The following is a 13,137-nucleotide window of genomic DNA, read 5'->3' on the forward strand; positions in this document are numbered from 1 at the left end:
ATGGAAATATTGCATCCCTGGCCCAGCTTGGCTTTTCATTTCTACTCCATTGCCTACGTGTTCTCTGCGTACCCAGGCAGCTGGCCATGAGGGGAGCAAATATAGCCTCAGAGACAGTGTGGGGCAGGGGCAGGAGCTCCAGGCTTAGGATGCTTGGGTGCACTCCCAGCTCAGACCTTCAGAGGCTCTAGGATCCTAAGCAAACCACCAGACCTCTCTGACCCTCGGTCTCCTTCTTTGCAAATAAAGCTTTTGGACTCCTTGAGCCTGAGTTTCTTCTAGCCAGCCAGCACTTTCAGACAGCACTGCCATGGCTAACTGACACTTTATCAGGGCTTCCTGGTTCTGGAAGCTTCCATGGCTGGCACACAAGCTAAGGACCCAGTGTGCATGCAGACAGGTGTAGGACATTTTCCCACCAGTGTCAATAGTTATTTACCCAGAAAGAAGGCTTCTGTGGGCAATGCTGGGTTAAAGACAGCTAACAGGTAGTCTTTGCTACAAACCTTCTCAGAACCTCTAATATGTGCTCCAAGGTTGCTGGGGGGAGGGGGTTTGGGAGAAGGGGGTGGGATTATGGACATTGGGGAGGGTATGTGCTTTGGTGAGTGCTGTGAAGTGTGTAAACCTGGTGATTCACAGACCTGTACCCCTGGGGATAAAAATATATGTTTATAAAAAATAAAAAATTAATTAAAAAAAAAAAAAAGACTCAAAGCTCCCTCAACAGAGTGGGGTTTTGGGGTCAGACTTTGAGATAGGTAGCTCCAGGAAATCCCTGCAGCCCTGGAGGTCTAGCAGCTCATGCTTGCCCAGGTGTACCTGGATGGGGTGGAAAGCTTTCAGCTTGTCAGCTGGAGTAGGGACCAGCGCCAAGGAAAGAACTCCTCCATCCCCAAGCTCTTCAACAACTGAAGGTCCTCTTAGGTTCCCCCACATGAGAGAAGGCAAGGGGGAGATGGAAGTCTACAAGGTCCCACTTTCCCCTCTAAAAACTGTGAGTCAACAGGACCTCCCGGAGTGTGACCCTGCCTCTACCATGCTCCAACAATACAGAAACCACCCAATCTTGCCCATTTCAATCCCATACGGTGGATAGGAGGGAGTGACTGCCTTAGAGGCAAAGAATCAGCATTCCAGCTGTTCTGCGGACAGACAGCACTGGGAGAGGGGAATCTCCAGTGGGGAGAAAGGTGGCCAGGGAAGACGCAGAGGCTTGATGTGAAACACAATGCACTTTATTGGCGACAGAATGGTTGGCAGAGGGGTCCGTGTGTTATATACATCAGAACTGGTGACCATTCCCCCCAGGGAGGGGACCCCAAGGGCAGGACAAGGTGGTGGCTCAGGCCACTCCTGGACAACCAGGCAGAGACTGGAGCCCGAGAGAGCACCCGGAGTTCTCGAGGCTGCGCTCGGCCAGGAGTCCGGAGGGAAGAGCCAGAGGCCCGGGTCTTCGAGCCCCAAAGAGCGGTTAGGAGGAGGCGGTGCTGGGATAGGTGTGGAGGGGGGGTGGCGCTGACGGCGGAGGGAAGGTGCGGCTGGGGGCATGAGGCACCGGGGAGGCTGCGGGACCCAGGCGCAGCGTTTATCTCGAGCAGCGCTGCGAGGATTGCGAGAACTTGACGCTCCCGCCCCGGCTGCTGCCGGAGCTGAAGCCTCCGCTGCTCACCCCGCAGCGAGCCCCGGAGCCGAAGCTGCTGCCGCCGCCGAAGCCGCTGCTGCCGCCCCCGAAGCCGCTGCTGCCACCTCCAAAGCCGCTGCCGCCGCTGAACCCACGGCCGCCGCCGAAGCCGCCGCTGCCGCCGCCGAAACCGCTGCCGCCTCCGAAGCCGCTGCCGCCTCCGAAGCCACTGCCACTTGCCCGGCCGAAGCCACTGCCCGCGCCCCCTCCAGCACCGAAGCCGCCGCCGAACCCGCCGCCTAATCCACCTGCCGAGCCCGATGTCGCGCCGCCACTGCTGACCACGGCTGCAGGGGAGAGGACAGAACAGTGATTAGCGCCCAGCGCCCAGCGCCCACCTCCCTGTATCGTAACTAACGGGCCCGGGATGATGGGCAGGAGACCAAGGCAGCTTTGCTCCTGATGATCACCATGATGCAGACTAATGACATAAGGTGCTCGCCCCATAGTGCTAAGTCATTAATGACTCTCCCAGTGGTTCCTTCTACCTATGGTCAATTCTTGATGACACCGTTTGAGATGATCCAGAATTTCTCTGCCCATTAACAGGCTCCCTGCTGGATATTCGCCGTCCCATATAGATCAATTAATAGTGCCCTGAACCCAAAACAATGACAAAAGCTGCCCCTTCCACCCATGGAAAACCTCTCCAACTCCCATAGAAATATTTTCTAAGTAAGGTGCTACTGCCCTGTGTGAGTATAGATATTTCAGAATCGGTTCTCATTGTCATCGTTACTTTGGCTACTTACAGATGCTGACAGCGCTCTGGCACTCTCCAGACATTCTGTAGGAGAAAGCAAGAGACAGAGAGCTCTGTCACAAAGCAAATTTCCAGCAATCTTTCATGGATGAAGGTGTTGAACAGCAACCAGAACTAATTCAGAAGCCAAGCAGATCAGTGCTGTTTCTGACCCTTCTGTGGACCATAACAGTGCGCACTGGTTTCACTTGAACTTTGGCCATCTATGGAAAGAGTGGGCTGGTGAGAAAGCAAGTGCTTCTCTGCAGAGCCTGTGGAAGGCGGAGGCCTCTCTCTATACAGCAGGCCTCTGTTCTCATTTTCTTGGTCATTTATCAGGCTCTCAGCAGGTGCCTTCTGTCAGGGAGGGTGGGGAGATGGAATTAGAGCCCACCTGCACTCCTCCCCCTCCAGCAGCTTCCTGTAGGTGGCAATCTCCACGTCCAGGGCCAGCTTGACGTTCATCAGCTCCTGGTACTCCTTCAGCAGCCGGGCCAGGTCATCCTTGGCCTGCTGTAGGGCAGCCTGCAGCTCTTGGAGCTTGGCATTGGCGTCCTTAAGGGCCAGCTCCCCACGCTGCTCAGCCTCAGCGATGGCCGCCTGCAGGTTGGCATTCTGGGGCAGGGAGAGGCAGGAGAAGAGATGAGCCTGGGAGGGTCCCATACTCTCTTGAGTCTTACAATAGCTTATCCCATAGCAAGCATCTTCAAGCCAGGCAACAGCACTCCCCAACACCTACATCTTGTCTTCATCTACCGAGATATTTTACCTATCGATTACCAGCCCTCTAGACTGGCCTGGTCTTTGAACTAACTGGGGATGACCCCAGAAGTCCATTCCAGACTAGGGCTTCTGAGATCCTTACCCCAGCCCCCGCCAGTCCCATCCATTGCCATCCCACCTGCTTCTTAACATTCTCGATCTCAGCCCGCAGCCTCTGGAGCATCCTGTTGAGCTCCATGATCTCACTCTTGGTGCTCTTCAGGTCATCCCCATGTCTGCCGGCCGTGGTCTGCAGCTCTCCCAGCTGGGGAACAGAAGACACGAAGAGGTGTTGATGTAGCTTTGACTGACTTGTTTCTCCATCCCTAACATCACCCACCCATCCTTGAGGTGCTCAGTAAGCATTCGTTCAAATGACATTGAGTATGCTTCAGCAGGGACACTTTGGAGGCCACAGGGAAAAGAACCATCTGGGTTGCCATGGTCAGCGTTCTCCCACCCTTCAGTCCCTGAGCAAGCTAGAATCTGTCCCATGTGGTCTGACAGGGGACAGTGGAATCCATTTCCACCAGGGCCGGCACTTTCTGCAACTAAACAACCATTAGAAAGATGTCCCCAGAGAGTAGAACCAAGAGGAGTCCACCCAGTGACCGCAGGGGACTCACTATCCAGCAGGCCCATGGGCCATGGCCTCCCTGAAACCTCTCAGAGGTGTCTAGCTCCCACCTTGGTCTGATACAGCGCCTCAGCCTCAGCCTTGCTCCTCTGGGCAATCTCCTCATACTGGGCCTTGACCTCGGCGATGATGCTGTCCAGGTCCAGGAAGCGGTTGTTGTCCATGGATAGGACCACGGATGTGTCGCTGACATGGCTCTGCATCTGGGACAGCTCCTACCAACACAGAGCCTGTTAATTTCTCAGGGCCTCTGCAACAAGCATGGAGAGGCCTAGAAACAACAGACCCATTCTCTGACTCAGCACTGAAGGTACATCTACCCCACCCTGCCCCGCAGCTACTCAGAGAACCCCAAGTCTGTCGTCTACCCTGTGGAACCCCAACAAGGGGCCCTATCTCTTCCTGGGCTCTAGATACCAAAGTGCCCCAGTCTTGAGACTATCTCACCTTCCCTTGCTCCCCTCTTAGGAGGTAACGTCCTCACCATATCATAGAGGTTCGTCAGGAAGTTGATTTCATCCATTAAGGCATCCACCTTGGCCTGAAGCTCCACCTTGTTCATGTAGGCGGCGTCCACGTCCTGGGAAAGACAGAAGCATAAAGGCCTCATTCCCCCAAGGAATAAACAACAAACTGCACGTGCAGCAGGAAAAAGTCAGGACAGGCTGGTGACTGACCAATCCTTGTCCGAGGCTGGTCTGCTCGTGAAGGAGTAACTCAAATCCCACTGGGATGATTCAAAATGGAAAACAAACAAACTGACTCTTTTAGGGATCTTTCCAGACTACAAAGAACCTGGCTTCTCTTTTTTGCTCTAAGTGCCTGAATTTGGCAGCTCCATGGCAGTGGAGTAAGAAGATTTCCCAGCTCAGCTGGAAACCTGTGCCCACAAGCCCCAGGAGCCTCACACACAGCCCTTACCTTCTTCAGGGTCACAAATTCATTCTCAGCAGCTGTACGTTTATTGATTTCATCCTCATACCTGTAGGATTAAAAAGAAATAGCTGTGTTTGGGTTTTGAGGTAGTCATACACACCACTTTCGTCCGAAACTGAAAGTTCATCTCTCCATCCCTGTCCCTCAGCAGCCCCTCTCAGAAGAACACATCCTCCTTAACGTCCCCCTCTTCGTTAGGGGGACCGGCCGTTCCAGTTTGCCCCAGCACACTGGCCTTGTTCTAGCACTGAAAGTCCCACATCCTGGGAAGCCTCTCTGTGCCAGGGAAACTGGGACGGTTGGTCAGCACATCATGAGTTGTCCCAGCATTTCTTTAGATCCTCGAACCAGAATCTTCCCCAACACAGACCATGAGGAAGTGCTTCCTCAAGCCTACACTCATGCCACTTGCCATAACTTCCCTTGTCCTTGGGGAAGGAGGGTGAGCAGGAAGCCCAATGAACCAAACTGCCCTCTGTAAAGGTAAGGAGAGGAAGACAGTCTGGGGGGGGGCGGGCGGAGAAGGTGGACAGAAAGAGTGCGGGAAGAGCTGGGCCTCGAAACCTGGTTGCCCATGGCAACTTCCCGTTCGTGCATCTGTCACTCACTTCTTCTTGAAGTCCTCCACTAGGTCCTGCATGTTCCTCAACTCTGAGTCCAGGCGGCCCCTCTCCCCCAGGATGCTGTCCAGGTAGCTCCGCTGGTTGCTGATGTAAGTCTCAAAGAGGGGCTCCAGGTTATTGGTGCCGGTCATGGAATTTGTGCCCTGCTGCTGAAGCAGGTTCCACTTGGTCTCCAGGACCTTGTTCTGTTGCTCCAGGAACCGCACCTGCATCGAGGGGAAGCCGCATCAGGCAACACTAGTGGCAGAGGCACGGTGTGGGGGAAGTTCTGAACCACCAGTAGTTCAGATAAGACTAAGTGTCTGAATCTCCCCATCCCCCAGCACAAAGGCCTAGAAAGAATGTGAAGTTATGTCCCTACTGTAGTTGGAGAGGCTATGCGCAGATGACTGCTTGATTTGGGCCGCTAAAGATGCAGCATGGTTTGGAAAGTTCTAGAAGGAGGAGAAACACGTGGGACAACTGGAAGTAACCCTTGTCTGGAAGCAGAGTTTTAAAGATGACTGCTCTGCATCACCAGGGGACTTCAGGACTCTAGCCCAAACAGTGTGCTCTGCAGAAATGTACTTGAACTCAGCAGCACAGCTTCTACCTAAAGCTCTGCTGACACTCAGCCCTTCAAGGGGTGTGAATCACTGGGAACTAATACTGATTGGAATGCCATAATCAGCATGGCAGGAAGGATCCCATCAGTGTAAGCTACACTGGTCTGGAGGGTACCAAGCACCCCTCTCTTCCAGACCAGGTCAATTTAGGGATACAGACTCACTGCCAGCTTCTCTGCAGACCTGTTGGGACTAAGGTTCCAGGTAAGCCTCTTTAATCCCTTCTTTAGGGCATCCACCTCCTTCATCTGGCACAGGGGCAAGGAGGAAGCAGGCCTCCCAGAAAACCTCAAAGGGCAGCTCATGTCCAAAAAATGCCCAGTCCTGGGTCAGACCCTGCCAGGAGTTGTGGCTCTTGCTGTGTGTTGCCAGTGCTGCAGCCTAGGACTAAATAAGGCAACAGTCAGGAGACTAGAGCAGGGAGCCAGAGAAGCAGGACTTGAAGATATCCAGGTCCAAAGAGGAGCCCATTGTCTTCCCTATGGAAGGGACCATGTAGGCAAACTCATCAGCCTTGAACGTCTTCCCAGACCGTAGAGCTCTGCCTAAGCATCCCCTTCCAGCTTGGCTCATCCAATATTGATCCTAAACACTGTCTAGAAGTCAAACTCAAAGTCCCAGCCCAGAAATGGGGGCCCAGTCCAAACTTCATCACCTTGTCGATGAAGGAAGCAAACTTGTTGTTGAGGGTCTTGATCTGCTCCCGCTCCTGGGTCTTTACTTGCCCAATTTGTGGGTCGATCTCCACATTGAGGGGCTGCAGGAGGCTCTGGTTTATGGTCACTTCCTGGATTCCTCCAGGGAAGCCACCAGGACCAAAGCCACCAGGCCCACCAAAGCCACCAGGCCCACCAAAACCACCTGCCCCTCCTAAGCCACCAGCTCCTCCAAAGCCACCAACTCCTCCAAAGCCACCAAGCCCTCCTAAGCCACCAGCTCCTCCAAAGCCACCAGCCCCTCCTAAGCCACCAGCTCCTCCAAAGCCACCTCCCATTCCTCTACCACCACCAAAGCCGCCACCAAAGCCACCTCCATAGCCACCCCCAAAGCCACTGCCACAACTGCTACGCCCTCCCCCAAAGCCACCAGCCCGGGAGCCACCGGCCACACTGATGGAGATGCTCTTGTTGCCACCCAGGCTGTAGAGGCTGCGACTGCCAAAACCGCCTGCTCCGGCCCGGAACCCACAGGCCCCTCCGCCAGTTCCCCCAGAGCGGGCCACACAGCTCATCCTGCTGCTGCCGGAGACCACGGCAGAGCGGCCCGAGAATCCCTGGCTGCCGCCACCAGATGTCTTGCAGACTTGTCTGTTCATGGTGAGAGAGCTTGCTGAAGGAAGAGCACGAGAGTTAAGCAGGACACTGAGAGTCAGAGGAAGAGGGAAGGGAACTGAAGATTTGTGCAGAATAAATCCCTTTATATACCTCAAGGAGGTGGCTGGGCTCAAACCAAGGAGAGATAATTAATCCCAAACAGTTATGGGTGGGGTTTGCCTCCAAGGCAATAAGTTTGTTCCAGGCTACTAAACACACCTTGAAAATAATCTGAAATGGTAAAAATGCTAAGGTGGCAGGCTTACCTGGCAGGGGGTGGCGCCTGGCATGCCCCATGCTTGGGCATGGCCACCTCCTAGCTTTGTCTGACAAGACCCAGGAGGCACACTCATCCCTGCCAGGTGCTCAGCGGCCATCTCTCTGCCTTCCGCTGTGAAACAACTGGACTGGAAGGTGGGTTCGGGAGGTTCTGGTTGTCTGGGTAGTGGAAACAGTGAAGCCCACCCAGACTCAGTGCAAGGATCTCGACAGAAGGGATGATTCAGTTCACTCCACAGCCAACACATGGCCATCGAATGCCCACTGGGTGCCCCGCTCGGTGCTGGGTTTGGGAATGAAATGATGACCTCTCTTCCTCCCTTTCTGGAAACAGAGCTCAGAGCCATGACAAATCTTCCTCCTATCCCATGGTGCAGGTCAGGAGGCAATGGCATTTGGGTTTGTGACGGTCTTCCAAGAAAAAGGGCAGTTAGCACCTATGCACTTTGATGAGACATCAGCAAAATTCGACATGAGAAATGTTTGTTTGTTTCCTTGCTTGCTTGCTTGCTTGCTTGCTCGCTTTGAAAATTTCCCGGAGAAACTGTACATTATTCCATATCTTGGCGCATCTCGAAAGCTTCCTTTCCTGCTTCCCACATTTTTGCCACTTCTCTGGTTTCAGCCCAAGTCCCAGAGGACAGGAAATTCAAACATCAATTCTACCACCTGTTCACCAAGTAATTACTGATTTTCTAACTCGTGCTAGGCACTGTGCAAGGTACAGATTCTCCGTGGTGAACAGGACACACAGGGACCATTCTCAGAAGGGACTATGCTCCCAGGAGTCTGTAGCCTCAGTACCCAGACCCACCCCCAGCCTCGGGAAGCCGGACCAGCAGTGCCATAGCACGGCCATACGAGTCTGACTCTGAAAGCCTGAGAACTTGCCAGCCTGGTGTTTTTCAGAGGCTTAGGACTGGGCTTGGCTTGTCCAAGAGGAAAGCCTTCCTGCCAAATTAGCCGCTTATCTCTCCAGGACAGGTCTTTTTTCGTTCTCTCTGCCACACGTTAGGCCCTGCTAAGGGTGTGGCTTGTGCAGAGCCGGCAGAAGCTGGCTCAATGAGAAGGGAGGAAAGGACAGGGGGTTGATCAGGGCTGGGTGGGGCTGGGAATGGCCCAAGCACAGAGGAAATGAAATTTTCTTCTGTGACCTGGTTCTCCCATTCTGTCCTTCTCTCTGCCATTTGTTACTCACAGGCTACCCATCATCTTGGCCCCTTCCTGAGAATGAAGTCATAAGCTTTCCAGGAGTTTACGATCTTCTTAACGTACTGGATCCCTTGCTTCTTAGCACTGTGCTTTGCCAATGATAGATGCTCATAAAAGTTGTTTGGTTGAATGAATCAATCAATTAATCAACGATAAATTCATGAATAAATTAAGGCTTTACTGAATTACAACCAAATAAAACCGGTCAAAAGTAGGTTTAAATCCCATGACATGAGGTAACCTAAACTAATTGAGATTATCTTAGCATGAGGAATCCAGACCTCTCAAATCTGGTGTGCAGATATACGTGCACAATGAATGCCTCCTCCTTTCCAGTAGAAAAAATGTTGTGGAATCACAGTTCAGGAACCAACCAATTGAGAATCACTCCATCAGAGGGGTGGGGGGATGGGCAAAATAGATGAAGGGGATTAAGAGACACAAACTTTCAGTTTATAAAATATTTATTTAAAAAATAAATAAATCTCAGGAATGTTAAGCACTGCATAGGGAATATAGTCAATGGTATTGTAGTAACTTTGTATTGTGACAGACACTTACCCTGGTGAGCATTTTATAATGTATGTAATTTTAGAATCACTACTTGCACACTGAAACTAATGTAATTTTGTATGTCGATTATATTTTAATTTAAAAAGAATCAATCAGGGGCACCTGGATGGCTCAGTTGGTTAAATGTCTGCCTTCCACTGGGGTCAGGATCCCAGGGTCCTGGGATGGAACTCCCGAGCTGGGCTCCCTGCTCAGAGGGAAGTCTGCTTCTCTCTCTCCCTCTGCCTGCCCCTCCTCATGCTCTCTCTCTCTCTCTCTCTCTCTCTTTCTCTCTCTCTCCAGTTCACTTGCTCACTCGCTCTCAAATAAATAAAAAAAATTTTAAATAAATAAATAAAGTCCCAGAGTCGGCTTGAAGTTGACTGGGTATTTGAGATCCTACAATCTGCCTCTTGCCTTGTACTGGGATCCCCTCCCTAGCAAGTCTAAACTGAAACTCTGACCTTCCCCAGCCACTGGCCCAGACTTCATGACATGTGAAATTGGCCCAAGGCCGAGAGGGTGGCCACCAATAGCCACCCTCCTTCACTTTTCTCCCTCAGAAGAACCACACTTTAAAGAATGAACCAAACCCAGAGCTGGGCCAGCCCCACCCCATGACTAAACATGACCAAAGCTATTTAGATCCTCTGGGTTTCAGCATCATTAACCATTGAAGATGGCAATCACCTCGGCCCCTCTGAATCTCACAGGAACAGAGCTAGAAGAGTGGGATCTGTCAAGTGTTTCAAAAAATATTTCGCAGGGGCGCCTGGGTGGCTCAGTCCATTAAGCATCTGACTCTTGATTTCAGCTCTGGTCTTGATCTCAGGTCCTGACTTCAGGGTCGTGAGATGGAGTCCAATTTCGGGCTCGGCACTCAGTATGGAGTCTGCTTAAGATTCTCTCTCTCCTTCTCCCTCTGCCCCTCCCCACCCCACACTTTCTCTCTCTCTCACTCTCTCTCTTTCCTTTTCTCTAAAATAAATAAATAAATCTTTTTAAAAATGTGCCACAAAAATTGGGCCATATTCATTTTTCTTAGTATTAAAAACCAAGTACTTTAGAGCCAAACGGACCCAGTTTTTTCAAATTTTCTTAATGGAAATCTAACTGACATTCATCATGGTAGTTCAGGTGTACACAGACCCAGTTTTTAAATCTCAGTGTTGTCACTGCACATCCCTGAGCAAGGTTTAACCTCTCGAGGCCTCAGTTTCCTTGTCTATAAGATTCAGTTATTAATGATATGTTTCTCATAAGGTCATTGTCATGCCTGGAAAGTACCTAGCATACCCCCTGAGTTCAGGCCATGTTCACTCTCATTGTTAACTATTCTTGTCAGCTTTCTTGCCTGTCAAAAGAATCAATTCCATAAAATGATTATTCCATTTGCATTTATCCACGTAGCACCCCCCCCCCCAGGGAATGGGAGCACAGCTTGGGGCTGGATAGATAGAAGCCATATCAAACTCCATGACTTAGGATGAGGGGAAGCGGGGCCTCAACTGTTAGCCATCCACAGAAAAACCAGTGAGCAAATATGAAGAGTGTTTTCTGAGCCTTGACTCTCTCAGTTGCCATGTGTTAGAATCGTTTCCAAAGAGTTCACAGTCTAGACAAGCCAAACCAAGCAAGACTGTAAAACTGTTTGGTGTGTAGTGGGTGCTGTGAGGGCGTGGACAGTTGGAAAAACAAGGAATCATACAGGAAGGCTTCATGAAGAGACGTGGGCCAAAACTTCTGAGAAGGGCAGGATTAGAGACAAGGAAAAGCATTTCAACCCAGGTGGTCATGAGCCAAGTCTCAGTGTTGAAAACAAGCATAGTTGGATTCAGAAAGTGATGACCATGGCAGACTTTTGTCATTTGTGGCTACACAACATTGTGAACACGATTCCTACATTTTGGCTATTTCCCACATTGTGATTCCCACCTTCCTAGGGCAAAATCCAGAAAAGATGTTCCCAGACTCCTTTACAGCTGAAGGCCAGGCCTCTGGCCTAGATTCTTCCAATGAGGTAGACCCTTGTGAGACTCAGACTCTGATATAGATGATGTAAGGAGATAGCCATGGACAGACAAAGCAATTGGGCTTCCTAGAGAGTGCAATGACAGACACATCTGGGCCTCCATGGGCCGAGGCGGGATGTTGTCACTTTGCCCCAAACATCATGGGCACAACAGCAATGGCCACGTCGTTGTCACCAGAGCAGCCCCCAGGTGTGGCTGAGCATGACTCTAGGCTACCCAACTCCCAGAGATGCCGTGGGCAGCAATGTCCCTTAATGCACTATTTTTCATTTACATTTGACAGAATGGATGTTCATATTTGCAGGAATGAGCCCTGACCAATACAGGGATGAGGTAGCCCTGGCTATAGAAGAAAGGGACTGGAGGGTGGAATAGGATGGAGGGCCTGCCTGACAGAACGAGGTTGCTGTGTGGCTGGGGTGTGGGCCCTGAAGTCTAGGGTATGAATCCCTAGGATTCATAAACCCACAGTGAATCAAGGTACCCAACTGTCCCCGAACTGGGGGAGATTCCAGCCATGGCCAGAGCTCACTGATTCTAAGCCATACTTACCATTCCTCTGGGGGGAATTAGCTTGAAGAAGAATCTTTGAGAAGCAAAGTCACAACCCACCATTGTCTTCACCTAGTTCTAGAGCTGGGACCTCTCCAGACAGTAGCAGAAGGAGTGGAAGGAAGGGCTTAATCTATTCTTGTTCTGCTGCCACAATTTCAGAGCAGGCATTGCCCATGAGGGAACAGGAAGCCAACCAGGAACTGGAAATGTATTAGCAGGACTAGAACTTGATTCCGACTGAAGAATCCTCAGTGATACAGGTGATGGAAGCAGAGGAAGCAACCCTGGGTTGAAATTCATGATGGTCCTGCCCAGCCCTCTGGATTGGCAAGACCCAATAAATATTTGGAAAAAACACAGTTGACTTACACTCACCCTGTACATCTGGATTATTTGAAGCTTAATTAAGCATCCTAAGCTCTTCTCCCTAGATAAATGAGTGAGTCACTGTTTTACAGTGTATAAAATCAGCCTCCTAGGACGCTGCAACCAGGAGGCTGGCCAGTGTACTGCTCTGCCTCGAGGCAGTCCCCTGTCTTTCCACGAAGCCTCTTCTGCTCTTCAGGGTTGCCATGGAAGGCTATTTATCCAAACTTCTGGCATACCCAGGCCATCAAGGCACCATCCTAAGCTGAGGAAGTTCTTGGATCTAGCTTCAGTACCCTCTGCTCCAGCAGGAGGCCACCTCTTTGTGGGATCAATGAAGTCAGGGTCTACAGGGGTCTCACCCACCTGACCATGATGCCACTTTGGCTCCCACCCCTGTCCAGATCTGAAGGCCCCTTTTCACATCAAAAAACTATATTGACCTTCACATAGATTAGAATTTGTACTTTCAGGGCGCCTTGGTGGCTCAGTGGGTTAGGGCCTCTGCCTTAGGCTCAAGTCATGATCCCAGGGTCCTGCGATCGAGTCACGCATCGGGCTCTCTGCTCAGCAGGGAACCTGTTTCCTCCTCTCTCTCTCTCTCTGCCCGCCTCCCTGCCTACCTGTGATCTCTGTCTGTCAAATAAATAAATAAAATCTTTAAAAAAAAAATTTGTACTTTCAGTATTATTGGAGAACATACACTTTTACTGTGAACTCAACAATGCTTTTAAATAAAATTACTGTGAACTCAACAATGCTTTTAAATAAAAAACTGATTTTATACACTGTAAAACAGTGACTCACTGTTTGACATACATTTCAAAATGGTAATACA

The 13,137-nt window shown here is 51.0% G+C and overlaps 1 protein-coding gene across 1 annotated transcript; it reads right to left on the minus strand.

Moving 5' to 3' along the window:
* Window positions 1–1,588: 1,588 nt before the first annotated feature.
* KRT3 (keratin 3) lies at window positions 1,589–7,304 on the minus strand. Its single transcript, XM_032348313.1, has 11 exons — window positions 6,887–7,304; window positions 6,645–6,850; window positions 5,370–5,590; window positions 4,747–4,807; window positions 4,310–4,405; window positions 3,876–4,040; window positions 3,328–3,453; window positions 2,821–3,041; window positions 2,437–2,471; window positions 1,776–1,971; window positions 1,589–1,697 (listed from the first exon to the last, which is right to left on the minus strand). Exons 1-11 carry the CDS (start codon window positions 7,302–7,304, stop codon window positions 1,589–1,591), a joined length of 1,854 nt encoding a protein of 617 aa, XP_032204204.1.
* Window positions 7,305–13,137: the final 5,833 nt, after the last annotated feature.

Source organism: Mustela erminea, chromosome 6 (assembly GCF_009829155.1).
Source record: "Mustela erminea isolate mMusErm1 chromosome 6, mMusErm1.Pri, whole genome shotgun sequence".
NCBI classification, from domain to species: domain Eukaryota; kingdom Metazoa; phylum Chordata; class Mammalia; order Carnivora; family Mustelidae; genus Mustela; species Mustela erminea.

What these genes read in the sequence shown, in the direction of transcription:
- KRT3 (XM_032348313.1), bottom strand. Translation starts at nt 7,304, where the DNA reads ATGAACAGACAAGTCTGCAAGACATCTGGTGGCGGCAGCCAGGGATTC. An exon ending in GTGGAGGACTTCAAGAAGAA is followed by an intron (nt 4,808 to 5,369) that starts GTGAGTGACAGA and finishes TTAATCCTACAG; the next exon opens with GTATGAGGATGAAATCAATA. An exon ending in GGCTTCGGCGGCGGCCGTGG is followed by an intron (nt 1,698 to 1,775) that starts GTTCAGCGGCGG and finishes CGGCGGCAGCAG; the next exon opens with CTTCGGCTCCGGGGCTCGCT.